Genomic DNA, 27,828 nt, shown 5'->3' with positions numbered 1-27,828 from the left:
TAAATCTTGAAATACAAGCGATCGATCAATTGCTTCGTCCTGCGCAACAATCGAACGAAACTTTCCCGCAGCAGACGGCGTAAATAATTTCCACGAGGGCAGGAAGTGGTCAAGAAACCTCACTGTCTTCACTTGTTCCATTTCACAAAACGCCAATTGAATAATTCTGCCCAATTACCGCCAATCCTTCATTAAAAAGAGCACCGGGAAAAGGCGCTCCGCCGACCAAAACGAACCTTTTTCAGTTTAGGAGCGGCGAGGAGTAACCGCGTTTCAGTAGTTCATAAAAAACAACTCTCCATTCTCGTGTAGTCAGTCCTCAGCTGGTGTTGCTCGGCTCCGGGTCTCTATTTTCGCCGTCCAGCCTGAAATAACGCACCCTCTGAACACCTCCGCTCGCTCCACAGCATGGCCACGCTGTGGGAAATACGAATTTCGGTTTATCGGAAAAACGTACGCTGTTGCGGTTTCTGTATTTCCTAACGCTTGTGCTTCCTCGGAACCGGAGAAATGTGTGTTTGATATAAACCGGCGAGTGGATGAAAACTGGACATTTTCCGCGATGTGTGTGTGCTGTGGTGGTGGTTTCCTGCGGGTGGTTCTAGTGCTGTGGCTGTGCGGACCTTCGATGCACTTTAGGATTAGCAAAAGGGAAATTGTCGATGATTCGGTGGTAAGGGTCGATAAAACGACGCTTTTTCCACATGTTATGCGGGGTGTGTTCGGGGTGGGTTGGTAATTAATGGCCCAAGACACGAATTCAACTGTGCATTTCAATTATTATCCAAGTGCAATGATTTATAAATGTCTTGACTCTAATTATATAAGACGGGTGATCGATTACTCCGATTGATTGAAATTGCTTTATTTACATCCGAGGTATTTCTATTATTCCGACTTAACCGGTCCCTATCAGCTAATCAAACATATTATTATGATAACCTCCTTCAAACGCTATTCCAGTCAAACAACTAACATTTTTACTGATAATCTAGAAAGGCATTAAGATTGTGACATTTTACTTAACTGTAACAACTAGAGAAAAACGCAGGCATACTTTTCAAATATCTTGAATTTTAATAAATCCAGTTATTAATTGCCATGTAACAAGTCTCAATTAAACCCTGTTAGTTTTCTAGTTAAAAAAAAAGAACTGAAATGGTCTTTAAAAGTTATGCCGAAAAATTTAAGGGGAAGAAAGAAAGAATCGAAGAAGAAAACAAAAAATTTGACGATAAAAGGAAAAAATTTAATATATTTTTGTTTGAAATACAAGAATTTTAAAAAACATCTCAAAAATTAAACTTTTTGTCTATTTCACAAATTCACATTTTTTTAACCGGAGATATAGGAAACAGAAAATAAAAAAAATAATTTTAATTTTTTAAAGGTCAATAAGAAACATTACCAACTTATTGGGACACCCTTGTATATTGTGTCGAACTAGTTACAATTAATTAAAGTGTTGAAATTGAAATAATTAACCTTTTGTGATGAAACTTTATTGGTTTTGAAAAATCTTGGACGTCAAAAAAACTATACAAATGTTGAAGGTTTTATAAACTAATCGAAGTGTAAAGTCAATTCAAATGAACTTTGAATTTAAGGGAAAAGAAAAGCCAATGTTTCAACACTTTTATTTATTAGTTACCCCTATATTGTCAGAGTTTTTCTAAATATCAAGGCAAACTTTAATAAATTGTCTGGAGAAAATATTTTTTTCAGTCAGGTCAGGTCAGGTCAGGTCAGGTCAAGTTGGGTATATTCTTGTTAGGGCAAGGAAAGGTAAAAAAGAAAGAAACGAAGAAGATAAAACAAAATTCAGAAATCACCCAAAAAGCACACTAACGTAAAAATAACGTTAATTAGATTGCAAAAACGTTACTTTTATCGTTTAATCAACGAAAAAATGTCCACGGAAATGACGTTGTTTGCAACGTAAAACGTTAACTGCTTTTTCTGATTTTTTTTATTTCATTTATATCAGTTTTTATTGTTATAATGATTGTCAAAAACCAAATTCAGTTTTTTTGAAACGTTAAATATACGTTTAAAACAAACGTAAGTAATACGAAAATTCGAATATTAAAAATGGCAAAGTGTTATTTTGTTTTGAGACGTACTTTAAAAGTTAAAGATTGATAAAAAGAATAAAGATGGTTTTTAAACTACATAACATAAACGTTAAAAGAAACCGTTATTATTCAACCAAATAACAACGTTGTAAATTCAAACGTATATTAGCCGTTGTAACGTTATAAAAACGTTAGATCTACGTCTGTGTGTGCATACTGGGCACAGGAGATTTCACTTGACGATAATAGGAAAAAATTAAAAAATATTTTCATAAATAAAAATGCAAAATTTTTGAAAAATGTCTGAAAAACAAACCTTTTTGTGTACTTTGCGAATTCACAATGAAACTTTATGGGCTTTGAAAATGTTGGACCTCAAAAAAACATGGAAATGTTGAAGGTTTTATAAATTCATCGAAGAGATCAATAGATTTATCAGATTAATAAAAGAAATTTTGAAAATGGACCAAAATCGTTCCTTTTTGCTGTCATTTCGCTATAATGAAAAATTTAAATGAACTCATTCAAGGAAAAAGAAAAGCCAAAATTTCAATACCAATAAAAAAGTCTAACTTATTTTTTACTTTATTGCATTATTATAGATTTTCTAAATATTAAGGCAAAATTTACGAAACTGGATGTAGAAAATATTCTGTTGAGTCAAGTCAGGTCAGGTCACTCCAAGACATTACTTTTATGAACCAAGAAGAAACTAAAAAAAATCCTGTAGACAGTTGGAACAGATTTATTATTGGGATCAGAATTAAAAAAAAAATTTAACTTGGAAATATTAGAAAATTAGTCTTAATACCGACAATTTTTCCCCAAAAAAAACATCGAAATAATAATTATCCGTTTGGTTAATTTTGAGAGGAAAACAAGTTGAAGGAACCAGTCGCTCGTCCCTTGCATTTCCTAGCATTTAAATTATTTTCACTCCCGACTGCCGCTCGTATTAATAGAGCGAACGTCCTTTAAATTAGCATCTTTGAGCTAGCATTAGCATTTATTATTTATATCATTATTACATGCCACAGCTTCATTAAACGCCAAGCTATTGATTAGAAAATAATCACAACAATTAACCAAGACACCAAACAAAAGAAATTTTTTCTTGCGAATGTACGCATGAATCAATTAGACGCCACGACATTGTTTATAAATTGCAATAAGTACAATCATCCATAAATATTTGTATAGGTATTTCCGGCCTTTATTTCCGAACCGAAGTATATTTAGGACCCAACATCAATATTTATTCTAGTGCAATTGCAATCCCGAAAGGTTGATTCACTTCACGAAACCTTCAAAAATTAACAATTCCCGCGTTGCCACAACCATCTGAATGCATCAGGTGTTTGGACACTTCCTCTGACTCACGTTGGGCTCTTTATTTCCGATTTCCGAAATAATTCCCGAGAAAATAACCGCTTCAAATACCGGATATCAGTCACAGATAAGATGGGTGTAAACAAGTGCGTTTAGTATCACTGGCACGTTTGAGACTGTGTGTGGCCGCACTTTTGAAAATTCGTAATGGCAATGAACTTATTTTATTAAAAGCGTTAGTTAACCTTGGTCAGGTTGCACACTGGTTAGCTCCAAACAAAAGCGAAAATAATGGAATAATTCGCGCTTCCCGTTGCAGTGGGCGCGTCCTTGGCGGGGTAAACAACCAGAGCACTTATCAATTTTGTCAAAATTGGCCGCAGGCCAATTCACTTATAAATAGGCTTGATGAGGTTACTGCTTCGGGTTGTTTTATAATTGTTGCATTGATTTATTTGGAGAATGCGCGGGCCCAAATCTTTGTGCACTCTTTTTGCGTAGGTGCGATGTGAGTGGCGCCCGAAGCATTTCCGGTCCGATAAACTGAGAGCTTTCGGGTTTATGTCTTGGGTTTAGGAACGGAGATTTTGCAACAATGCTACTCATCATCCTACACAAAAGTCTGTTCGTTGTCTGCTTTGTTAAATGCTTGATATCGATAAATTATTAACCAGACTAGGTCACTGCACTGAATCCTTCAACAAGTGGGTGCCGATCGGCAAGGTTGTTCTTTTACGTTGGTTCGAGCGAGGATGTTGTCCTGAGATTGTCATCCGATTTAATTAATTTTGACGCCGAGACGACGGTCAATATTTGCAAAAGGCATTATTCAAACGTGCTTTGTGCACTCTCAATCACATTTTGTTTGCTTCGTGTTTTTCTTTTTTCATTTTTGTTTTTTCAACTTTTAAACTTTTTCCTTTATTCCTTCCAAAGTATATTTTTTCTTCTCAAAATTCGGTGTCTTACAAAATCAATTTGAGGAAATTGCTCAAATATATAAAAAAATTGAAAGATTGAAGAGTGAAAAATGCTGTCACTTGCTTTATTATAACACAAATTTAGTTTTAATAAGTTTTTCTTAATTTTTTAATTTTTGGTCTAAAAACGTGTTTAAATCCTCAGAACTTACTAAAATAATGTCATTTTTGACATAATTCTGTGAGTTATTAGCTTACTTATTAAGAAATTTTGTGCTATAATTGAATTTTTGCTGAATAAACGCTTAGAAAATGTAAATTTTGGTCATTTTCGATTAAATTTGGTTATTTTTTTGTTTAGTTTAATAAAAACAAGAAGAAAAACTTGATTTTTGGTCTAAAAACGTGTTTAAAACCTTAGAACTTGCAAAAATAATGTCATTTTTGACCTAATTCTGTGATTCATTGGCTTACTTTTTATAAAATTTTGCGCAATTTTGCGAATTTTTTTTTTACATTTCTCTTAGTTTTAAGTTATGCAAAATTTTTTTTATTAAATGGTGTGATACTTTTTTTGATTAATTATGTTCTGAAAATTATGCTATCCAATAATATTGCTTTAAAACCAGAGTAATCTGTTCAAGAAATATACAGTTTTAGTCGAAAACTAAACGTAATTTCCAATTCAAAAGCAATTTTTTCGCAAAATAAATGGTTTAGGCACAAAATACTTAGTATTTTTGCGGACCCTGTATCGTAAAATTTAGTACCGCTGCTAACAAAAGTAGTGTTATCTTCTGTGTTTTGTCTTTGTTTTTTATATTGTATGTGTTTTTTATTATTTACACATGTTTTCTTTTCTTAAATATTTAAACTTATTGCTGCCCTTTCTGCTTTACTTTGTTGCATCTGGGTACGGTAGCTGTGAGAGATTTTGACTTTCGTGACGATTGATTTTTTATTAAATCCTTTTTTTCTCGCTCATTTCTTTTGTTTTTCGTTTATTTCTACTTATATTGAATATGTTAAAATTTGGTACAGTGGCTCGCAAAAGTAGTGTTGTCTCTACTTATTTAATTTTTGTTTTGTTTGTACCTTTTTCTTTCTGTTTCTTTGTACTTGCTTCTGTTTTTTTATATACTTGTTTGTATTAATTCATATCTTTATTTCTATATGAGGGCGTATGTGTACGGTAGCTGCTAGAAGAAATAACTATCTTGGCGGTCGATTGTTTTTTAAATTCTTTTATTTCTCTATCTCCTTTCGTTTATGTTTTTTTCTTTATTTATTACTAGATACTATTTTCGAACATGTTATAATTTTGGTACAGTTGCTGACTAAAGTAGTGTTTTCTCTTTTTTTGTATCTTTTTTCTTTTTAAATATTTTAAATTGAAACCCGTTTCTGCCTTTTCTGCATTAGATTTTTTTGTTGCTGATAGAATAAATAACGACTGTAGGTATTTACACCGCAATGATCTTTTGTGAAATTCTTTTGTGTTTTTTATTTATTACTACTGTATTTGAATACGTTAGAATTTGGTACAGTTGCTAGTAAAAATATTGCACAATTTATTTATTTACTGAGATGGTAGAAACAGAATTCGTCGTTGAATGTGCAGCTGTTGGGCAAATAAAAGCGAATTCCATTTATCTGTTATCATCCTTATTACACCATCCTAACACAAGGACCTTCCTCTCGCCCTTCACGCCACTATCACCCATAGCACACACAAAAACCTTAAAACACACTGCAATTAGTATGTTTACATGATTAATATCCTTATTAATTTCATTTTTATCAACAACACTAGTCATTACAAGTATAAATAGGCTAATAACAAGGTTACTTATTAATAAAACAAAGAGCAACGTTTCGCCGTATTGTCTTTGTCTCTCCGCCATTTTCTAAAATTTTCTCCCGACTTATTTTTGGGTAAGGTAAAGGATGGATTTCTCGGTAAGGATATGACATCAATCAAAACCGCAACCAGACAAGAAAGAAAGGAAACAATCATCAAACACGTCCGGAAATACACAAAAAACGGGAACTGGAAGATGCACTTTGCATATTGATCAAAAGACACGAAATGAATCACGTTTTTCGTAACGGAATCGTGTTCAGGCGACGTGCGTGACTAACACACTTCCAAATTAATTATTTCATGATGAACCTAGACGAGGGGTCAAGCAATTTTTGGCCCAAAAAACCATCAAAAACAGCTGTGACCGGCCCTGATATCGAATTTCCGCACAATGTGGCTAATTAAAAGTGACGCCGTGCAGACAGCGCCATGCAAAAATCGCCGTATAAATTCAAATTAAAATGAAATACGTTAGACAGCAGCTGACACTTTCGCCGTCCATTTGAGTCAGTCCAGGATCTTGCAGCCTTTTGTGGTTTACTGTAATAATATTGACACGTCGTACATAATGATGCAATTACGAGGGTGATTCACCCTGGGCTGAATTAGCAGCGAAATTATTTTCGTCTGGGTTGGTTATTTCGGTGCCGCACAGACCGGTGTCTTTTAGCCACTTATGTGCATATGCGAGCAATCGGTTCATTCATTAAATCGGGACGATACAAATGAAGATACTTGAGAGATGGTGATTGCGGCCATTACCTCATCAACGGGGCTTTTGTCCATGAAATGGCACCAGCGCTAATTAAGCAATCGAGAAAAATAACTCGGAACAAAATGGAAAAATTATTATAGTGCAGTCAGTCGTTTCGAAATGCGCTTTGTTTACGCGTTTTCGGTTTATAAACGATGGAAGTACATCAACCTCCAGTGAAACGATTTATTTGACTACGAACATGTGTGTTACTGTTGATGGAAACAATCAGAACAAGAAGAAAATTCTTCCGATCGATGCAGCGGCGCCAAAGCTTATAAAATTATCATAAATAAGCCTTATAAATGCAACTTGGGTTAACACTAACAATAACCAGGCATTCGTCGTGTTTTTTACTACTGCTTATCAACGGAAATTAATTGAGACATTTGATGAGATTAAGTAGAAATTATTTTTATGGTTTTAATGGAATTAGGGTGTGTTCAGAAGCCGGAAGCTCTTGAAAGCTTGTTTATGTGTGAGGTTTCGGCCACCATACAGGGTGCCGCACGTCTTTTGGCCAACGCAAAAATAATTATTTCCAGTTGAGTAAAATTTTGAGTTTTTGCTGAATAAACGCTAAGAAAAGTAAAATTTTTGGTCTTTGTCTCAAATATGTATCTTTTATAGATAATAAGGAAGATATAAACTTTTTAACGTTTTGCTTAAAAGTTTGTTTTTGTTTATAAGTCAAAAACAAAAGACGATAGCTCGAATGTGCCTGCTCTAAGCCTAAAAATGCACCACCCTGTACAATCAATTTTCCTCATTATTTTTCTTGGAAAATAAATGTCTAGTTTTACGGTTGGTAATAATTTACATAATCGCTGTTTTATGATTTCGGTAATACCAATAGAGTAAATATTTAGCCACTAAGTGCTCCCAACTGATTAAAAACGAAGCGTGTGTGTTTCAAGACCAGGTGTCTCATCTAACAAATTTCGTAAAATATAAGTGAAATACAATACAAAATATTTTTAGAACGAGTTATTTTCGTACACTGCACGCGTTTTAATTTTGATTACAATGTTTCAACTCTTAAATTTTGGCTATTTATACGTGTAACAAATCGGTCACGATGTTCCGAATTTTATAAAAATAACAACACTTGCATCTGACCTGACTACGGATACCTAAAAGTTAGGATGCGAAACGACGTACAAATAAAACGTCCCGTGGTTGTATTTGTATAACAAAAAAATATACAGGCAAATAGAACATTATATTCTCAACAGTAAAGATAAAAATAACGTAAAAATTTTCTGGTAAACTATATTAAAAAAAACTTTTACTAATTTGCACTCTGCCTCATATTTATTAAAACCCTGCGAATACGGTTCCAGATACAAGAAAATTATTAGGAAGAAAGTTATAGAGAATTAAATTTTCTTTAAAAAAGTCCGCGAGACTATATTTTTATCTTCAACGGTTTAGGCCCCAAAGTCGTTCAAACACGCTCAATCGACGAATTTGCGTCATTTTGCCGGTGGCCAAATATTGCAAACTTAATTTATGCCTAAACCGTTGAAGATAGAAATATGGTGTCGCGGACTTTTTTGTAGAAAATTTAATTCTCGACAACTTTGTTCCTTACACTTTTTTTGTATCTTGAAGGTACAAAAAAAGTGTAAGGAACAAAGTTGTAGAGAATTAAATTTACTATGAAAAAGTCCGCGACACCATATTTCGATTTTCTTCAGTTTAGGTATAAATTAGTGTTATAATAATTGACCACCCGTAAAATGGAACAAATCCGTCGCTTGAGCGTCTTTGAACGTCTTTAGGGCCTAAACCGTTGAAGATAAAAATATAGTCTCGCGGACTTTTTTAAAGGAAATTTAATTCTCTACAACTTTCTTCTTAACATTTTTCTTGTATCTTCAACCGTATTCGCAGCGTTTTGGAAAATACGGAATGAAGCGCAAATTTTTAACTTTAAATAATTTTTTTCTCACGTTTTTTATGGAAATTTTAGTCGTCAGTTTTTACCACTCTTAACATTTTGGCATTTTTTTTTCTAAACAATTAGTGGATTGGTTGAATTTAAATTAATTTAATTTAATTTAATTAATTTAAAGCGCCCTCATTTTTACTGAACCGTACTATTTTTTTGGACGATTTTGTACGTCGTTTCGTCTCCTAACTCATAGTCCTCCATAGACCAAACGAAATAAAATTTTTCTACAATGTATTTCTTCGTATCGAGTTGTTTTGTTAATTTTATTTCAATTGATAAAAATAATTAATTTTTATTTACAAAACAGGTCTGTTTATCATGTGATAAAACCATAAGTAATAATTATTATTGCTTGAAACAAACCCGGAACAAATCGTCCGATAACCCAATCAATCGTAAAATCGTGCTCACGCACTTGTCGAAAATTCCGCTCCATTTTCGCAGTTGGAGAGAGTTTCTGTTTATTATCTGAAAGAAAGCACACCCACATCTATTCCAGTCCGATTATGTAAATGTATCATCTCCCGAGTGATTATTTCGAACACAGAGTGCACCAGGAGGTCCCGATTACCATAAAACATTCATAAACAAATTATCCGAGGCTTCGTTATCTAAAGGTGGTCTAACCCATAAAGATGCACTTTATCGCTCTTGTTTTGTTCGTTCTCCACGTTACGGCTTTCTAATCATCAACAGGAAACGCATCATCATCATCATCGACGAATTAAATAAAAGCTGCGAGATTATGACATAACACAAGAGCCTTGACTCCGTGTCACTTTTTCGATTCTCTGTTCAACTTTGAACCGAAACAAAACGTGATCCTTAATGGACACACAACGTGAATCACTCAATTGTGCCCAATCAGCGGCAAATCGACGCATTTGAGCCCCTTTTTGCCACAACTGCAACCCCAAGACGATGCGTTTATTTATGGACTAGTGCCAGACTAAACACATGTTGGAATAAGTGACACAAAAAACGACACGAAAATCTAATCAGAATGAATGAATCATTTTACTACTGCTACTTAGTGTTCTAATAGAATGAATTAATGAATGCGACAGGAAGAGCTTTGATATTGTTCAAATTTGATAAGGCACGAAGTTCAAAGGGAAATGGCATAATTTTGTTAATACCCATCTTATTTAATTGCAAGACAATTAAAAATAATTAAGCATTAATTACAGTCTTTATTCGCTAATAATAATTGTTAAAAAAAACAAAAAAAATTATTTAGACTGGAAAACGATCTGTCATTTGATGTTACAGCTCTGGAGACATTTTTCTGCCAGCAGGCGTTATTTTTAAAAGCTTTCAAGTCATGCTGATGGCTTTCCCCAGGTTGAAAATTTTAAAGTAGTGAGAAAAGAGTCCTGACATTATGCTGAGTGAATTTTTAGGCACTGGAGCTTTGAAACGGTTTAACCGTAAAAAATAAAACACACGGAGTGTGTTACTCGAGTAATAAGATTTATTTAGATACAGGGTTAGTCCAATAAAAGTATTTTTTTACTATATCTTAAAAACTCATAAGTTATAATCGCACAGATTTGAATTCAACGTTTGTTATTAAATATAGGATTTTTGTTACTTTTTTTTTTCACTGTTTGTTGACCTGCTTTACCCATTTCAGAATATTTCTACATTCTTATAACTAATTAATTAATTAATTAAACGCTAACCCCAAAGAATAATTACGTGAAAATTGGAAATTCCAATAATTGTAATTTTGTACAACAATTTTATTAAGAATTTTTTGATCAAAATATCATTTTAGCGTCAATGAATATTCTTAATTAATTTATTTTAATTAGAAGAAAGGTCGAAAAATTCTGTAATAATTCACATATTAGAGAAATATTAAGCAAACGATTAGTTTTTAAGATATAGTTTCGGATATCGTAAAAAATACTTTTTACAGACTAACCCTGTATAATTGATAAAACTGATTCTTGTAAGATTTTGAGCTGCATTTTAGTATTTCCACGGAAAACAATACAATTTTTGTTATATTATTATTATTTTTTCATAACTGTTTGTTGGCCCACTTGCCCGTATCTACCGGGCGTGCTCGAAAGTTTTACGACCGGAATTCCATTAACGGATTTCCACTTTGATTTACGACAATTAAAGTGTCTCCCATAATCAAAAAAAACCCAGCCATTACCACGAAAGCAATTTTATGTTGCTCATTGAACCGGAATACAAATTACACCGAGATTACTAGTTTTATTTATAAAAGTACAGTTAAATATGATAATTGTGTGGAATAAATTTGAATTTTTCACTCGTTCGTGTTACGACATCAAGTGCAGTGTTGTTTATGTTTTAATAATAAACTAGCTGTAAATTATCTAACAGTAGAAAGGAGAGAAAATGCAGCAAAACACGATTTTTATACCAGATCACGGATAAACCATTCAAAAGCGATAAATTGTGGGAAATTCAAACCCACACATACCAATGACTTGTTTTACTACTTTCGTTCAAGTTTATTTCCTTTTCAATTAATGTTTTTTTATAATAATTGTATAAATTTGTTTCAGCAACGCTACTTGACCCGCTTTGGCTACATGGACGCCACGGCAGATGGCGCTTTCGCCCTTCGAACGGAGGAATCTGTGCGGGACGCCATTAAAGACATGCAAGAGTTTGCGGGTATTCCCGTAACGGGGCGCTTAGATGAACGAACACTTAAATTACTCAATACGCCTCGTTGCGGGATGCCTGATAAAAATAAACAAACATCAGGCAGAAGGAAAAGATTCACTTTACACGGCCAGAAATGGCCGTACACGAATCTAACATGGAGGTGAGTCTAGAAGGTATAACAAAATTAAGAGACGCGCTAAATCAATTATTTATTAATATTATCAAGACGGCGGCGCAACTTGCGCCAAAGGCGACGTCTAAGTTGCAATTAAGTGGGCGAGGGGTGGGGACACCACCGCCATTTTATTTTTTTAGGGGCGATTGTTCAGTGTATTGTTGGTTGCCTGACGCGGGGAAATTGCTATGCATTGTGTAACTGTTGAAAGAGAGATCAAAGGTTGACGAAACAAAGCCAACTTTACTTAGAATGCATTACATTACGAAAAGTTTCAAATTTTTACGAAAAAAGTTCTTGATTACACTAATTAGATGCAACAAAAAAGACCGTGCACAATTATTGCCGTGTGTTTGGTTGCCTACTTCTCCACTAATTGTATTTTTTCAAACGTCAATTATATTGCTTCTGATCAATATACCAATTAAGTTTAATAACCCAGGCATTATGGAATGATTCTGTGCAATAGGTATTTGCTCAAGCGAAGGATGAGAGGGGTACATATGTGGTGAATTCTTAATGAAATGTGCTTTTCGCGCTGAAAATTTTATATTTGAATGCTGGAAAGTGCACAGGGGAGAGCGGAGCAAATTGGACAATTGGTTGTAAGGGGTTACGGCAAATGCATATAAATAAATGAATTAATAAATGTCTTTTATTTCTTATTTAATCATACTCTCTGTCGTACCTTTTTAAGAAAAATACTTCGCAAAAACTGAGAAATCTATAAAAATAAAATTCTGAATATAAATGCTACAAGCTTTAAGGCTATAAACTTTTTTGGGCAATAAAAAATTAAAAAATGAATCTAAATGCCCAAAGACTAAATTTTTATACTTAGAAAATAAATTTATAACAATTATTTATGATGGTAAGTGAATAAAGACGTTAGGATTTGAGGTTGTAACAAAAAAAAGTTCTTTTGTTTTTTATTTCGGCGTATAAAATATATAAAAATATATAAAACATATAAAACTTAACAGAGGTTTCCTTTTTAAATAAAAAGGGAAATAAATGAAAAGTTCTGTCCTCTAAGTGAAACATAAATAGCAGTGAATTTATTTTATTTTATTTTTTATTTTCTTTCTGTATTTCCTCTATTATTCATATGAGGTGTCTTTCCTCTTGTTTGTAAGGTTTGAGTGGAAGAGCAGAGAACAGTAGCTGTACTGTTCATTTGAACTGCGCCTGTTTTTTTTTGTACTTGTTTATTATTATTATTATTATTATTATTATTATTATTATTATTACTATTATTATTTCTATGTTTCTATTAAGCAAGAAATAACTTTAGCAAGCTCAGAAATTATTTTGACAACTGAAGTTTGCTAGATATTTGAAAACCTGTTATAAAATTTGATTTTAAAATAGTTTTAACAACAAAACAAACAAAACATTAAAAAAGTTATAGAAATAAAAATATTCAAAAAAACTTCATTATTGTGTGATTAATTATTTGGAAGACAGACAAGCTTATTTTGGTTGTACAATTTATTCCCGACGTTTCGCCATTTTTTGGGTCATCTTCAGGACAATAAATAGGAAACCATTTTGTTAAACATGAAAACATGAAAACCTTGTAACTTCATGAGTGATAAAATGATAGACAAATAATTTATTAAAAAAATGAAAAAAGAAGTATAAAATTTTATTTAAATTGTTAAAAGACACAACTTGTGAAATACATCCCAGAACACAAGAAAACTTGGCATAGGTTTCTATAAAAAAAAATCTGCGGAATCGGTATTAAAATTTAATTCCGAATTAAACTAACTCGACATTAAGTTGCCATTTAAAATGTTTCGTAAACCAGCCCATAAGGTAAAAAATTAAGTCAGAATCACGCTGAAAAATGGTAAAAAGGCGACAATTATTAGGCTTAAAAAATTGCTAAATAATTGGCCATTTACAATTCTGGTTTTATGGGCGAGACCAACCCTAGAACAGGTTTAGCGTCCGATTTGTCCCACGAATGCGTAGTTCAACCAATAAAAATATAAAGATTACCTCCTTCTTGTTTATCTACAGCACAAAAAACTGCAAGGTGTTTGTGATTGGTTATCGTGGGACTAACGCACTCCCAACTATAAAACTGACCACTCACACGTCGTTCAACCCAACAGGACAAAAACAGTGTTTTATTTTCGCCGTTTTCTCCGGCTGTCTGCGAAATTTTGAACGATTTTTTGTGGGCGCGTTTGTTTCCGGCTGAAGGGCGCCAAAATCGCTCCGAAATTTCCTCCAGCTCCGGTTGCATTTATTCCGGGTGTTCGTCGTCTTAATTGAATGATTGATTTTTGTCGCGATAATTTCGTCGAGATTCCCTCCGTAATCTAATAAAACCTCCACGAAATGGGTATGATGGAGAGATGATTGAAAGGCGCCATAAGTAATACGTTCAAAAACCATAGCTAAGTGCCTGCGGTCTGTCCCGGAGTAGTAGTGTAGTTCCCCCATCATGCATGTCAGTGTTGCCAATTTTTTTCCAAAAAATTCCTAATAGAATTACGCTAAGGCGGCACATGAAGTGTTCTTGTTAGTTTTCGCTGCGCGTGACGTCACAGCAGCCATCTAGGGCTCTCGACTTGAGTGGGGCCTCTCTACGGCCCCTCTGGCAATTGTCGATGACACGTCGCGTTTGAGGACCGCATCTACCCTTATACTACTAGTACACCAATAATACTACTCCGATTTTCATCAAACAATATGCAGATTGGGTTTGGAGGTTTAATTGGACGGATTTCGATTTAATTTTTATCGGGGGACGCGATCGAAGGACTTTAACCTTAGGCGGCGAAGCAATTGACATTTCGAGGAAATATCAGACGAGACGACGAAAGGGCAACGCGGCCCGAGGCGCCCCCGAGACGACTCTTGCCTCTAATTAATGCAACCAAATGATCTCCACCAAAAAAATCGCCAAGAATCAATTTGGAAAACAAACGACTTATAACGAGTTTTTTTCCATAAAATATATATTTTCCAAGTAATAAAAGCAGTAGTTTTAGTAATCATAGCCATTCCGTCTAATATTCGCAGATTACGTAAGTATGCAAAATTTCAGTTCATTCGGACAACAGGAACCTTCTCAAATTTGGCTCGTAAAATATGAAACAGACAGACAGACAACAAAGCAAGTTAAACAAATGCTTTAAAAAAAAGAAAATTTTTCTTCGAAATAGTATTTAAAAAATTGAAAAATGTCATTAACACATTGTCGGATCTTTTTTTCGGAATATTGTTTGCTAATCGTTGAATCTAATAAATCCCCTGTCGTCGCTTTGCGCCTTTGACTGTCGCATTATCGACATATTTCGTCAAAATAACCTGCGACGACACATAACGAACATCGAAAAAATATCGAATCGTGAAATTCACTTATGACGCGAAAGGAATTTTCTCCTAACTCAACTAAAAACTAAGAAAATGTTCGGATATCTAATAATCTTAATAAAGCCAAGCCGGCTTTGTCTTATCTCGAATTGGATTAAAATACACTTGGCACATTAGATTTTCAATTAAGTGTGTTAATTTAATCTCGCCGTTCTTTGTCGCAATTAAAATCGCTGATTTTTCCAATTTGAAGAGAGTTACAGAAATTGCTAAACAAATCGAATTAATTGAAGAGCATCATCATAGGTGTGGATGACAGACAGACGTGTGAGCACTTGCTCCGAACAATTAATTTTAATTAAAATTTTTCAGTTATTGCCGTGTTACTTGTCACCGACAGATCGCAAAAATAAATTAACCCGCTCGGTGTGTGTTACGTTATCATTGATTTAGTAATTTTTCAAAGCGGAAAGTTGCAAACTGAGATTGAGACGTCGTCTCAAATTCCTATAATTGATCTAATTTTTCAGCCGACTTGCTCTCAATTCGGCCGACTCTATTGTCGGCGCGAAATTAATTGAAATTTGGTTTTTCTTTTCTGTTTGAATGTTATCCGCAACAGCCCCCAAAGGATGCAATCCCCAAATGAGGAGGCGGCGAACGTATTAAATATCATTTCCTCTCGTGCTCGAGGTCGCCGATAAAAACATTATCTCAATTTATTTCCAAACAAACCGTTTCCATTTTTTTTAAATAATTGTCGAGTTCAAGGAAACACAGCCACCACGCCAGTATTGGATTTCATCCCATCAATTACGTAATAAGGGCGTTAAAACTGCCTGTTACAGCACTCCCGACGTGTTGTGTACATAAAATTTTACGAGCAACAATGAAAACGTTTCAATTAATTGGCTTTTATTGGGGGGCTTGTGTCTTTTTGGCGGCTTTTTTTTTTGCAAAATCGAAGCAATTTCGGAATATTCCCACGTGAAAGGCGCGTTTCCCCTTTCTAAAGTAAATGTATTCACAATTTTTAACTCATCGTTGGTCACAAGAGGGCAAACAGGTTGTTCCATCTAAACTAGAGCGAAGTACTGGGAGTTTCAACAATAATATTCCGAAAAAACGTCCTGCTCTAAGTATTTTATATCTTTAAATACCTTTAAAAAAATTATTTTGATTTATTTTTGGTTGAAAATTTTGTAAGATACTAATAGTACTGCTACTCTCTAAACGTTTTTTTAACATCTTTTATTCAACTTGCTTTGTTGTCTGTCTGTCTGTTTCAAATTTTCCGAGTCAAATTTAAGAGGGTCCTGTTGTCCGAATGAATTGAAATTTTGCATGCTTACGTAATCTGCGAAGATTAGACGTAATGTCTATGATACGAACAAGTACAATTTTTATTAAAAAAAAATATATAATAAAAAATTATTACAAGTTGTCTGTTGACCGCCAATTGAAAATTAAACCTGATCATGTTCTTAAAAATATGATAATGATCGATTAGAGAATACCTAATAAGATTTTTTTCAGGAAAAACTGAAACTTGACCGTTTTCTTGTAAAATAAAAGTAGTTTCAGAAAAACTGCAACTTGACCATTTTCTTGGCTGTCAAGGTGCGTTAGCCTTTCCCAAATCTCGAGTGCATCCACCATTTAAAAATCAATCCTTTCAAGTTATGAAATTTCTATGAAGTCTTGCCGCCCACTCGTGTCATAAATAAATAAGCTGCACGTATCCATTCTTTAGCGTTATCAAAAACATTCAATAATTATGGGCGTTTTAATATCACATTTCCGACTAACATTACACACTGGAGCACAACACTATTCGATTATAATCTTTTTTTTGTTCACTCAATAGATGGGTGTTTTGCGCGCGCACACAATTCCTGAGCTTATAAAAGTACGTTATCCAAAAAGCTCCGTCAGTTTAAAGCTCCTCCAAGATGGGGAAGCAGTGTCCGAAATCGAGTGCTTTCGTGCCCCAGCTCGTAATGGTACGTTTTATTTTCTGATTGCTATCACAACACATGTTCGACATACAGGAAATTGTAAAATTCGGGGGAAATTTCCGTTTTGTTGACAATTAAATGGCAAGCAGCTGCAGCTACGATGTTAAGTGTTAAGTAATTTACTTAATAGGCTGGTTATAGGGGACGGGTGCCCACACTGTCTTATAACCAAATCCAATCATTCCCTAGTTATTGACAAGTCTCAAAAATCAATCAAAACGGTCCAAAGTTTGCATGAAATTAAATCACTATTTTTTTTTCTCTCAAAATTGTGAGTGCAACCGGGCCATTGTGCGCCACTTTCCCCTAGGTCGTGTCGTCTGTTTATGTATTTTAACCTCAATTGACCAAATGCCCGCATTCTTAGCACTCGACCAAAAAAATAAATGTTTAAACTTGACGTCAATTCACTTAAAAGAGATTGACGGCGCCAATACACGCTCTTTGCTCGCTGCATTTTATTGGATTAGAATCTCGCGCTGGATTTACGAGCTCGTCACCTGAGAAGAGAAAAATATCTTCACCAGGGGGGTGAAATGAAGCCACTATCTATCTCGGTGACTCACTCAACCTGGGTGTGATGTGTTTGCTGTACCATCACAACCTCCTTGAGTGAGCGACCGGGTGGATATCACCGACATTTTTACACCAAAGAAGAAAGAAAAAAATTTTAAATTGGTTTTTGGCGCACAAAGGACAAAATCACTTGGGGTTAATTATAGGGGCGCCCTCAGTTGATTCTAATATCTAATAACTAACTTGGAATTACGACAACTACTTACAGAATTTTTTTATAAAATAAAAGCATATAAATAAATAAGCCAGCTTGTTACCCGACCTACACGCTCATTGAATGATAATGAATAGAGAATCTCGATTTCAGTCCGATTTTAAGGTTTAATTAACTAACTGAGCTTTAAATCGTAAAAATAATATTTTTCCTGTGTGGATTTCTCAAAAAATGCTATACTGCTTTCAGTTTTTACTACCACGATTTTTTTGTATTTTTTTTACAAATCGTATCTGTGAGTACATAAAAAAAATCAATTGATGGGTAGATAAAAAAAACTGAGAATTTCCATCAGGAAATTATTCGAGAATTTTTTTCGTCTTATAAAGGTCCGAAATATGCGATATGACGTTTCAAAAAAAATTTTTTTTTACTTTTATTTCGATTTTTCTGTCGAAAATTTTAGCGTAATATATCAATTAACATGAAGAAAGGTTTCATCAAGAAATACTATTTATTACACATAGATAAAAGACGATACAACGAAAAATATTCACATTTTTGTTGGTTTTAACTTTAGTGGAAAATAAGAAATGAAAAAAAATGCCAAAACAAGGCAAAAAAGATGCAAAATTCGGTCTACACGTCTTTACTTTTGTTCTTTTTTGAAAATTTAGTAAATTTCTTACAAAATCTAAAAACTTCGACAAATCAGAGCAGAAAATTTTTGACTTACATCCCAAATGTATTATTTTCTATGATTTTGGAAGATTTTTTCATCGAAAATCTCACAAAATGTGTTTGTGACTGATTTTTCAGTGATTTTCATGTAAAAACTTTATAAATGCAAAAGATTTTTTATACATTAAAGTACCTCTGAAATGTGTAATTTTCTATGAATTTTACAGTTTTTGAAAAAATTAGAAAACTTGAAATATTGTGTCATTCCAAAGCAGAAATTAAATCTGCTTGTTACAACATGGCAAGAAAATGCAAAATTTGGTTTAATTGCTTCAATTTTGTTCGTTTTTAGAAACATGGATCATTTTTTACTGAGGATATTTGAAAATTTGCAAAACTGTGACAAAATTAAGCAGAAGAAATGTATTATTTTCTATAATTTTAAGAGCATTGGAAAATTATCTAAAATTTGAAAAATTTTGCCAAAGCTAAAGACAAAATTCCGAAATAATCTATATCCAGAAACTCGCTAAATTTTACCAAAACGAGGAAAAAAGTAAAAGAAGATTAAAATTGCGTAATTTTTGTTTGTTTTTAAGAGCTTTTAAAACGTCTTCAACTTATAAGAACCCACAAAATTTGAAAAATTTCACCAAAACTTGCTTATTTCAGTGACTTTAGAGCGTTTTTCTAATTAAAAACTTAACTTTTTTGCTCAAAACACGGCAAAAAATACATAAATCTGGTCCAAATCTCTTCAGTTTTGTACATTTTTATAAATATTTTTTAGTAAGAAATTTCCAAAATTCATCTACTGGTAAAAAAAACATAAAAAACCTAATTTTTAGGCCAAAACAAAGAAGAAAACACCGTCAGAAGCAATGATAGCACATTTTTTTTGTTAAAACTTTAATGGAAAATACGAAAAGTACAAAAATTGTAAAGAAAAATGCTGTTAATATGCACCTAGTTAAATTTTTTTAATGTTTTTCAGAGTTTACTAACGAATTGTTACTTTTGTTGTAAATTATTGTGGCAATTATTAAACTTACAATTGTAGTTTTACGTAAAATCAACGATTTAGTTATAAAAAACATTACAAAAAAATTTTGCAGACCAGTGTTATTTTTTTTTAATAAAAAAAATCAAAAACTATTTTTTAATGTTGGGCCGTTAATTAATTGTTTGATTAATTTTCGATCTTTTTTTTTTTGTTTGTTGCAGCTTGAGGAGCCGGGATTTGATGGGAATGGACCCGTACCAAGTCCGGCTCGTCATTTCCAAAGCTTTGGACGTTTGGGCAAGACATTCCAAACTTACCTTCACGGAAGTTGACAGCCCTAAGGCGGATATACTCATCTTTTTCGTTAGGTGAGAGGTTTACAAGTTCCATCATCAAATTGCGTTTATTCCAACTCTTGCGAGTAAATACCAGGGAGGAGTTGTTTGACTTTGAGAGAATAATATGCATGCATGGGCGGGGACTGGACCACTGTTTCCGAACTTTGCCATTCAAAGACAGAACGGCTTATTAACTTACCACAGCAATTGACAAAGAAAAGAAATTTCTAGCGTTTTCTGATTTTCGCGTGATTTAATTAGGTCAGGTGTGAGCGTTTGATTTTAATGATCGATCAAAATTTGATCGTCCATCAATAGCGAACGACACATTTACCGAATCAAGTTTAATGCCTTTACTGTAAAATTATTTGATTTGTTTAGTGTAACTCTCCGGAGTGGTCCGGAGTGGCTTTCATTTCCAGACTTGACAGATGTCGACCTGGATTCTTTCCAGCGGCCCATTATCGAAACGCTTTGTCGTCAATTTACAATGTTTACCTTCAATTTTATTAATCCGGGCAAAGAGAAGCGGAAACGAATTTACCTGAATTTGTGCGATTTGCGAAAAAATCGTCGTTAAATTTTCACGACGGAACGTTAGAGATTATTCTAGTGTGGACGCCAGATAACGACCTATAATCGATTTCGAATTGACTATAACAATGACTGGATAAAATTTCACTGTTATGGGGGCGCCAATTATTGACGGAAATGGCGCTTTTATGATTCTTCCTTACGGCGGTTTCAATGTAAAATTCGAATAAAATATCCCCCAACTCACTCTTTTTTAATGAAAGTTTCTTATTTTTAATGTTAAGCCATTTTCGCGATATTTTTTTTTTTGAAAATTTTTGGATTTGCACCTTTTACCTCAAAAATCGTTAACTGTCCTAGTTTTATCGCTTTTGGAAAATTTAAAGAGGAAGTCTATACCTGTCCTTAATTGTGTTAAATAAATTTTTATAAAACAGTAAAAGAAGTTAATAAACCCCAAAATTTTAAGCTTAAAAGTTTACACAACTGCAAGTGCCCTTAACAATTTTTTAAACGCATGCCTCAATTTTTTTTCATGGAAGAGATTTTTTTGCATCGATTTTTATTAGTGTCATAATTTTCAAATTATTTTATCTTTATCCGTCTCGTTAAAACAAAATAAATTCATTGAATTTTAGGTTTCAAAACTTTGATTTCTCACATTTTTTCTCTAGAAATAAATTTATCAGTCCCAACAAAAAGTTGTAAGTTGAAAACTTCTCCAACATTTAGTGAAGGAAAAACTGGAGCATTTCATTTGAAAAAATTCAGTTATGGGTGTTTAAAGTTGTGCAAACTTAAGCTTAAAAATTTGGGGTTTGCTATTATTTTTTAGAAATTTAAAAAACACCAAGGGAAAGATACAAGTTTTATCTTTCAAAGGAGACGAAAATGATTTCAAAGTCTTTAAAAATGGCAGAGTTAACAATTTTTGAATTGGAAGCTGCAAATAAAAAAAAGAAAAATTAAGTATGGGGAAGACTTGAAATTCTATTGCTTGAAAATCTAGCAATAGCATTTAACTTTACGTAGTAATTATTGAATAAATCCCATTTATTTTTATGCTACATAGCTCCTGAATTAAAAAAAATATTCATTTCAAATAATAAAAAATAAACAATCATTTCCTAGTCTGTTATTGTCTGTCTTTGTCTGTCAAGTGATATTTGGTATTTATCTATCCTTGTCTGCCACCCCAAGTAATAATTTAAGTTTTATGGTGTTAAAATAAGTTAAAACTATTAACTAAAAATTTGGTTTTAAAATATTGTTTTAATACTGTTATAAGAAATATATTTCTCGGAGCACAAGACTTTTAAAGTTAAAACAGGATATCTAGGTAGAAAACTTTCAACTGACGGTCAGATTTCTAATATAATTTATTAAAAAACTTGTAAAATTTTAACATTCTTCATAAATACCGAAGTTATACACATTTGTAAAAATTTTGATATTTTCTAAACATAAAAAATGTGCCATAAAAATGTTTTAAATTGATTTTTTGAGTCATAATAACAGGTTTTACTGTTAATAAAAGCAAAAAAAAAATGCTTAAAAGTGCATATTTTCGAATTTTAAGTCAAACAGCAGTAAAATATGGTTGCCGAATGTATAAATGTAAAATTATTTAAAAAATTATTAATTCTCAATAAAAGTCAGTAAGTTTTGACTAGATAATTAGACTCAAGATAAAGCTTATAAACTTAATAGAAACTATAATTATTTAATTACTTTCCAAAACCATTTAGCTTGAGAATTTTTGGTTTTAATATTTCTTGATGAAACGAATTTCTCTGTCAAAACCTTTATAAAACTAAAGACTTTGAAAAAATTTGGCTGTAGCCACACACTACCTTCATAAAACTTTAATAAAACAGCATTTAAATTGTTACTTGGGCCCTGTTCTGGTCAAGATTTATTGATTTTTTGCGCAAAAAATTGGAACGTGGCTTATTTTTTCCAGAGGCGAACACGGAGACAATTTCCCCTTTGACGGCAAAGGAGTGATTTTGGCGCACGCTTTTTTCCCAAACGGTGGCCACAGCATCGACGTCCACTTCGACGCAGATGAGGCCTGGACAACTGTGCCCAACAGCGATGAAGGTATAAATTATCGTATTATTTAAGAAGCCTCACTACACACAATAGTCGTATCGTTTGACGCTAACATGAGGTGTATGGTGTTTTAAAACCGGATGTTGGTATCGTTTGTTTCGAACGCATATGTGGCATCTGTTGTGTAGATGCGCCTCAACATAAATGGGCATTTCTTATTACACCCCCGCAGCTTATCGCACTCGAGCAGATAGGAGACGTGTTATCAGAGACCACGCATGTACGCATACGACTGGATTTGGTTCAAAAACGAGCACGAAACCAAAACTTGTCTAAGCTGTTTACGGAAGTCCTGTTACATTATTTATTTCCAAACTTCGTCAATCCGCAGTTTTTGGCACCAAAGCCCTGCATCTGGTGCACTTTACATGACAAATTTAAAAACAACGGAAATTGAATCTCAAAATTCGCAAGTGACCTCACACCAGCCAAATTCCCTCCTTTTATTTATATTTGTTTAGTTTTAAATTTAGCCGTGTCGTCGTGACTGCGCGTTCGAGCGAAATTTTGACGTAATAACTGTGCAAATAATTCGTAATTAAATTTACCTTTAACCCGGCTTGAAAGAACTACGAGTGAAGTGAATAGCGAACGTGACAGTTTCGCTTTTTCGGGATTTAGAGTTCGTTCAAAACCGATTAAAAATCGTGTGATATTTAAAAAGCATGACGCTGGTTTTGATTTTCATGTGCTTTGACTGTAAGTCGCTTTAAAAAATAATATTTTATTCACGGTTTTTAATAGTTTGGAAGCGGACATCATCAAAGTCGGGAATAATTCGACGAGAGAGCATCAATTAGAGGGGGCCTCTCGAACATGTTTTAACCCAAAACGCTCCAATTTCAATTATGCAAACGATTTTGACACGAAAACTTTTATTAAATCGAATCGAAGGACCGAATTGGCAAACTTTTCATAATTGGGTTTTTGACGTTAAAAATCATTGTTTTCCGCGCTTGAAAATACGGATATCTAACGGTTAGGATACGAAACGATGTAAAATAAAACGTTCCCGTCCTCGATAGTTCCGGTAATGTCGCCAGAGAGCGCAGTTCCATTACCGACCAAGTTTTAGAGCAATGAATTTAAAAAAATTATTTTATTTGCATAACCGTTACCACAAAACAAACGAAAAACTATAGGCAGATAAAGCATTAAATTACCAATAATAAGACATAAACATAGTGCAAAAATTTTATCTTAAACTGTATTTAAAAAATTTCAAACTTTTACCAATTTGCACTCTGTCCCATATTTTTCAAAACGCTGCGAATGCGGTTAAAGATACACAAAAAATGTTGGGGAAAAAGTTGTAGAGAATTAAATTTCCTACAAAAAAGTCCGCGAGACCATGTCCCTATCTTCAGCCATTTAGGCCCCAAAGTAGTTCAAAGACGCTCAAGCGACGAATTTGCGTCATTTTACCGATGGTCAAGTGTTGGAAATTATTTTTTCCTAAACCGTTAAAGATCGAAATATGGTCTCACGGACTTTTTTGTAGGAAATTTAATTCTCTACAACTTTGTTCTTTACATTTTTTTTGTATCTTCAACCGTATTCGCAGCGTTCGCAAAAATATAAGGTGGAACGCCAATTGCTAATTCTAAGCGATAATTCTTTGCGCATATTTTTCAAAACGCTGCAAATGCGGTTAAAGATACACAAAAAATGTTGGAGAAAAAGTTGTAGAGAATTAAATTTCCTACAAAAAAGTCCGCGAGACCATGTCCCTATCTTCAGCCATTTAGGCCCCAAAGTCGTTCAAAGACGCTCAAGCGACGAATTTGCGTCATTTTACCGGTGGTCAAGTGTTGGAAATTAATTTATACCTAAACCGTTAAAGATCGAAATATGGTGTCACGGACTTTTTTGTAGGAAATTTAATTCTCTACAACTTTGTTCTTTACATTTTTTTTGTATCTTCAACCGTATTCGCAGCGTTCGCAAAAATATAAGGTGGAACGCCAATTGCTAATTCTAAGCGATAATTCTTTGCGCATATTTATCAAAACGCTGGGAATACGGTTAAAGATACAAAAAAAGTGTAAGGGACAGAGTTGTAGAGAATTAAGTTTCCTATAAAAAAGTCCGCGACACCATGTTTCTATCTTCTACAGTTTAGGTATAAATTAACTTTCCGTTAACGAATCCATGACTTGAGCGTTTTGAAGCGCCCTCATTTTTTTCCGCGGTACTATTGCTTTAGGTACAGAAAATCCTTCGTTCGTCTCCTAACTTATAGTTCTCCGTAGCCATGAAGGAACTTTATTATTGTGAAAAGCGTGATAAATTACAACAGCCGACGTTTGAATATAAAAATATAAAACTTTGATCCGTCTTGTCCTTTCACCCAACACATATACGGCTCTAATCCTGCAAATTACAATAAAATTTTTGTATGGGCCATTGAGCCCCCTCTCTTATTGTCATATGAATACGCCTACAAAACCGGAAGTACACCTTTGATCCGAACAAAACAACGGAAAAATGAAGAAAAAACGCGCCGAAAGCAGCATGTTACACTCGGAAAATTAATGCGAAGCGAACAATCGACTCAAAGCTTTTTAAATCGCATCAAAGCTTCGGAAAATAGAGTCACTAATTTATTAATTGGCCCGAAATAGATAATGATCGCGTTTGCGTGCTACGTCACTGAAAAGCTGAAATTTTGATAGAGTGGGACTCTCGACGGTAAATAAACTCCATTTTTCCACATATTCCTGCCATAGAAAGACTAATTAAACATTACTTCCAAATACGAGCGATTTTTATTGGAAAATAAAGAAATTATGTCGAAAAATTCTGAAAAAAAATTCCATGAATAGAGAAAAAATGAAGTATGTAAACCATTTCCAGGGACTAATTTATTCAATGTGGCGGCCCACGAATTCGGCCACTCCTTGGGCCTATCGCACTCTTCCGAAGAGGGCGCTCTGATGTACCCATGGTACAAAGAAATGGAAAATGGGTTCGACTACGAACTCCCCGACGACGACAAATTGGGCATTCAGGCCCTTTATGGTGCCAGAACCACGCGATTGTGGGACAGGATCAAGCCCTACAGGCCCCCCACTACCACAACTACAACCACCACGACCACGACCCGACGGCCCTATTTCAGGCCCAGTCAACGTCCTTTTAATCCCAACGGGCGACATCCACACAATCCTTACAATCCCTACCATCCACATAAAAACAATCCCAAAAAACCCATGCATCCCGATAAGAAGTACCACAATCCTAAGGAGCATCCAGGGAGGTACCCGGTGCATAGGTACACGACGGCGCGACCGACGCCTCCGCCGAGGTTCCCAGATAAGTACCCCGACTGGAGGCACCATAACAGTGATAAGGAGGGCCCCAAAAGGCCCCCAGATACGTGCGATACGAGCTACGATGCCGTGGCGGTGATTCGGAGGGAGGTTTTCTTCTTCAAGGACGAAGTAAGTGGAATAAATACGAAAAAAAACCTTTTTTTTGTTTTTGTTGATCACTTTATAATAACTATTATTATCTTTATTCATAAGCAACATAATGTGGTCCTGCGAGCCGGATCCGGATCCGGCTCGAAGGACCATAAGTTTGGGCATTGATAAATTTTCGCACTAAAAATACAAAATTTTTAGTACTTTTGGAGAATCGACGAAACCGGCGTGTTAATGCCGGGCTACCCTGCGGAGATCCGTCGCTTGTGGCGCGACCTTCCGCCCAATTTCACGCACGTGGACGCCGTCTACGAACGGCCCGACAACAAAATCGTTTTTTTCATCGACGATCGGTTTTACGTTTTCACCGGAAATCGACTCGAGCCGGGTTACCCGCGCCCCTTAACCGACCTGGGGCTCCCCGAAACTTTGAAAAAAATCGACGGGGCGATGATTTGGGGCCACAACGGCAAGACCTACTTCTACAGCGGCTCCATGTACTGGAGATTCGACGAAGAGGAGAGAAAAGTCGAGTTGGATTATCCTAGAGATATGTCCATGTGGAGCGGAGTGGGGACGGACATTGACGCAGTCTTCCAGTGGAAAGACGGTATTTACACCATTTACCGTTTACGGTGGGAAAATAATTTTTTTGTTCATAGGGAGAACGTATTTTTTCAAAGGGACCGGTTTCTGGAAATTCAACGACATCTACATGCGGGTGGAGCACCGGCAGCAGAAGCCGTCTGGGCCCTTCTGGATGGGCTGCAGCAACAACCTGGAGGGCAACGACGTCCTGCAGAAGCTGCCCTACAAGCACTTCGCAGCGTCTGGGAGTTCGTGTCGCTATCTGGATGTGACAGCCGCCTTGCTTGTAATTCTTTTGTATTATCGGTTTTAAAAACTCTCACTGCCTTATTGGAGAATAATACTCAAAGGAAAAATTCGAAGACTGTAAGTAGGAAGAAAATGTGCTCATTGTGCGTGCACTGCCTCAGGAGGTTTCCTGAATTTGTGATAGAGGAGCGTGTTTTTCGGCATTTTATTCATACTTTTTATTTAAGTATACTGTGATATTGTTGAAATTAAAACGATTCATTCAAACACACATTTTCGGCTAGCGGTACAAATCATGGTAATTTATGACTATTTTTATGTGTAAATTATTTAATTATTGAATGTAGGATCAGGTCCGGGATTAAAGCACAATATTTTTATATATTTATATAATAATGCAAAAAGTGCCATTTTCGGCACAGTTGCTGTTTCTGTCTGCCTGACCTTTACATTATTGTTATGCTACGTCTGTGTCGCGGTGTGAACATTGATCAAATATACTGTAATTTTTTATCTATCAACTATGTAATAAAGAACATAAAACGAGACGGTATTTTGTTTTATTTAAGATTTCTTTTTCCCACCATAACTTATTCATACAGCGATTATTATATGAAAGGATTTTATCCTCTGAATTGTGACTCGGCTGTAAATCTTTATTTGTAGTTCCCCTATAGCGTTTCCGGTTTTATGTAATCCGTTTAGCTCCCCCATCAAGCTTTTGCTTTTGAGTATGTAATAACCGCTTCCTTTTTTTGCTCTTTCTTATTCCAGAGTCGTACACTTTCCCCCAAGGAAACTACTTGATGATTTCCTAACTACATATTTGCGATGGCGATTTTAGATTTTATGTTTTTTTTTTTTCATTTTTATGAAGGCAAAAGCCTTGAATATCAAAATTTTAAACAAAAAAAATTGAAAATTTTAAATATCGTTAAAAGTTGGTATAATACAGAAAATGAACCGCTGAATCCAATGGAACAAACCGCATTGCTCTACGACTTTTAGTTTTTGAATTATGAATTTTTTTGTTGAATAAAATTTTCCACTATAGGAAATGATTATCTTAATTTTTAGCAAAAAAT

At 34.4% G+C, this 27,828-nt stretch overlaps 1 protein-coding gene and 2 non-coding genes across 3 annotated transcripts; 2 read left to right on the top strand and 1 right to left on the bottom strand.

The window, feature by feature from the left end:
- The first annotated feature begins 142 nt into the window (after positions 1 to 142).
- Positions 143 to 27,291, top strand: LOC657982 (matrix metalloproteinase 2). The gene is made up of 7 exons (XM_964402.5): positions 143 to 673; positions 11,449 to 11,714; positions 19,716 to 19,862; positions 22,330 to 22,469; positions 25,338 to 25,924; positions 26,108 to 26,516; positions 26,569 to 27,291. The coding sequence occupies exons 1-7, from the start codon at positions 563 to 565 to the stop codon at positions 26,805 to 26,807; spliced, it is 1,899 nt and encodes a 632-aa protein (XP_969495.1). The 5' UTR covers positions 143 to 562; the 3' UTR covers positions 26,808 to 27,291.
- On the top strand, positions 17,637 to 17,704 carry Mir307 (microRNA mir-307). Its single transcript, NR_036309.1, has one exon. It is a non-coding gene; the product is annotated as a microRNA mir-307 (primary transcript).
- On the bottom strand, positions 17,639 to 17,696 carry Mir307b (microRNA mir-307b). The gene has a single exon (NR_161901.1). It is a non-coding gene; the product is annotated as a microRNA mir-307b (primary transcript).
- Positions 27,292 to 27,828: the final 537 nt, after the last annotated feature.

The sequence above is a fragment of the Tribolium castaneum genome, chromosome 6, assembly GCF_031307605.1.
Source record: "Tribolium castaneum strain GA2 chromosome 6, icTriCast1.1, whole genome shotgun sequence".
NCBI lineage: Eukaryota > Metazoa > Arthropoda > Insecta > Coleoptera > Tenebrionidae > Tribolium > Tribolium castaneum.
The sequence above is the reverse complement of the archived record's forward strand: the minus strand, read 5'-3'. Positions and strand labels throughout refer to the sequence as shown.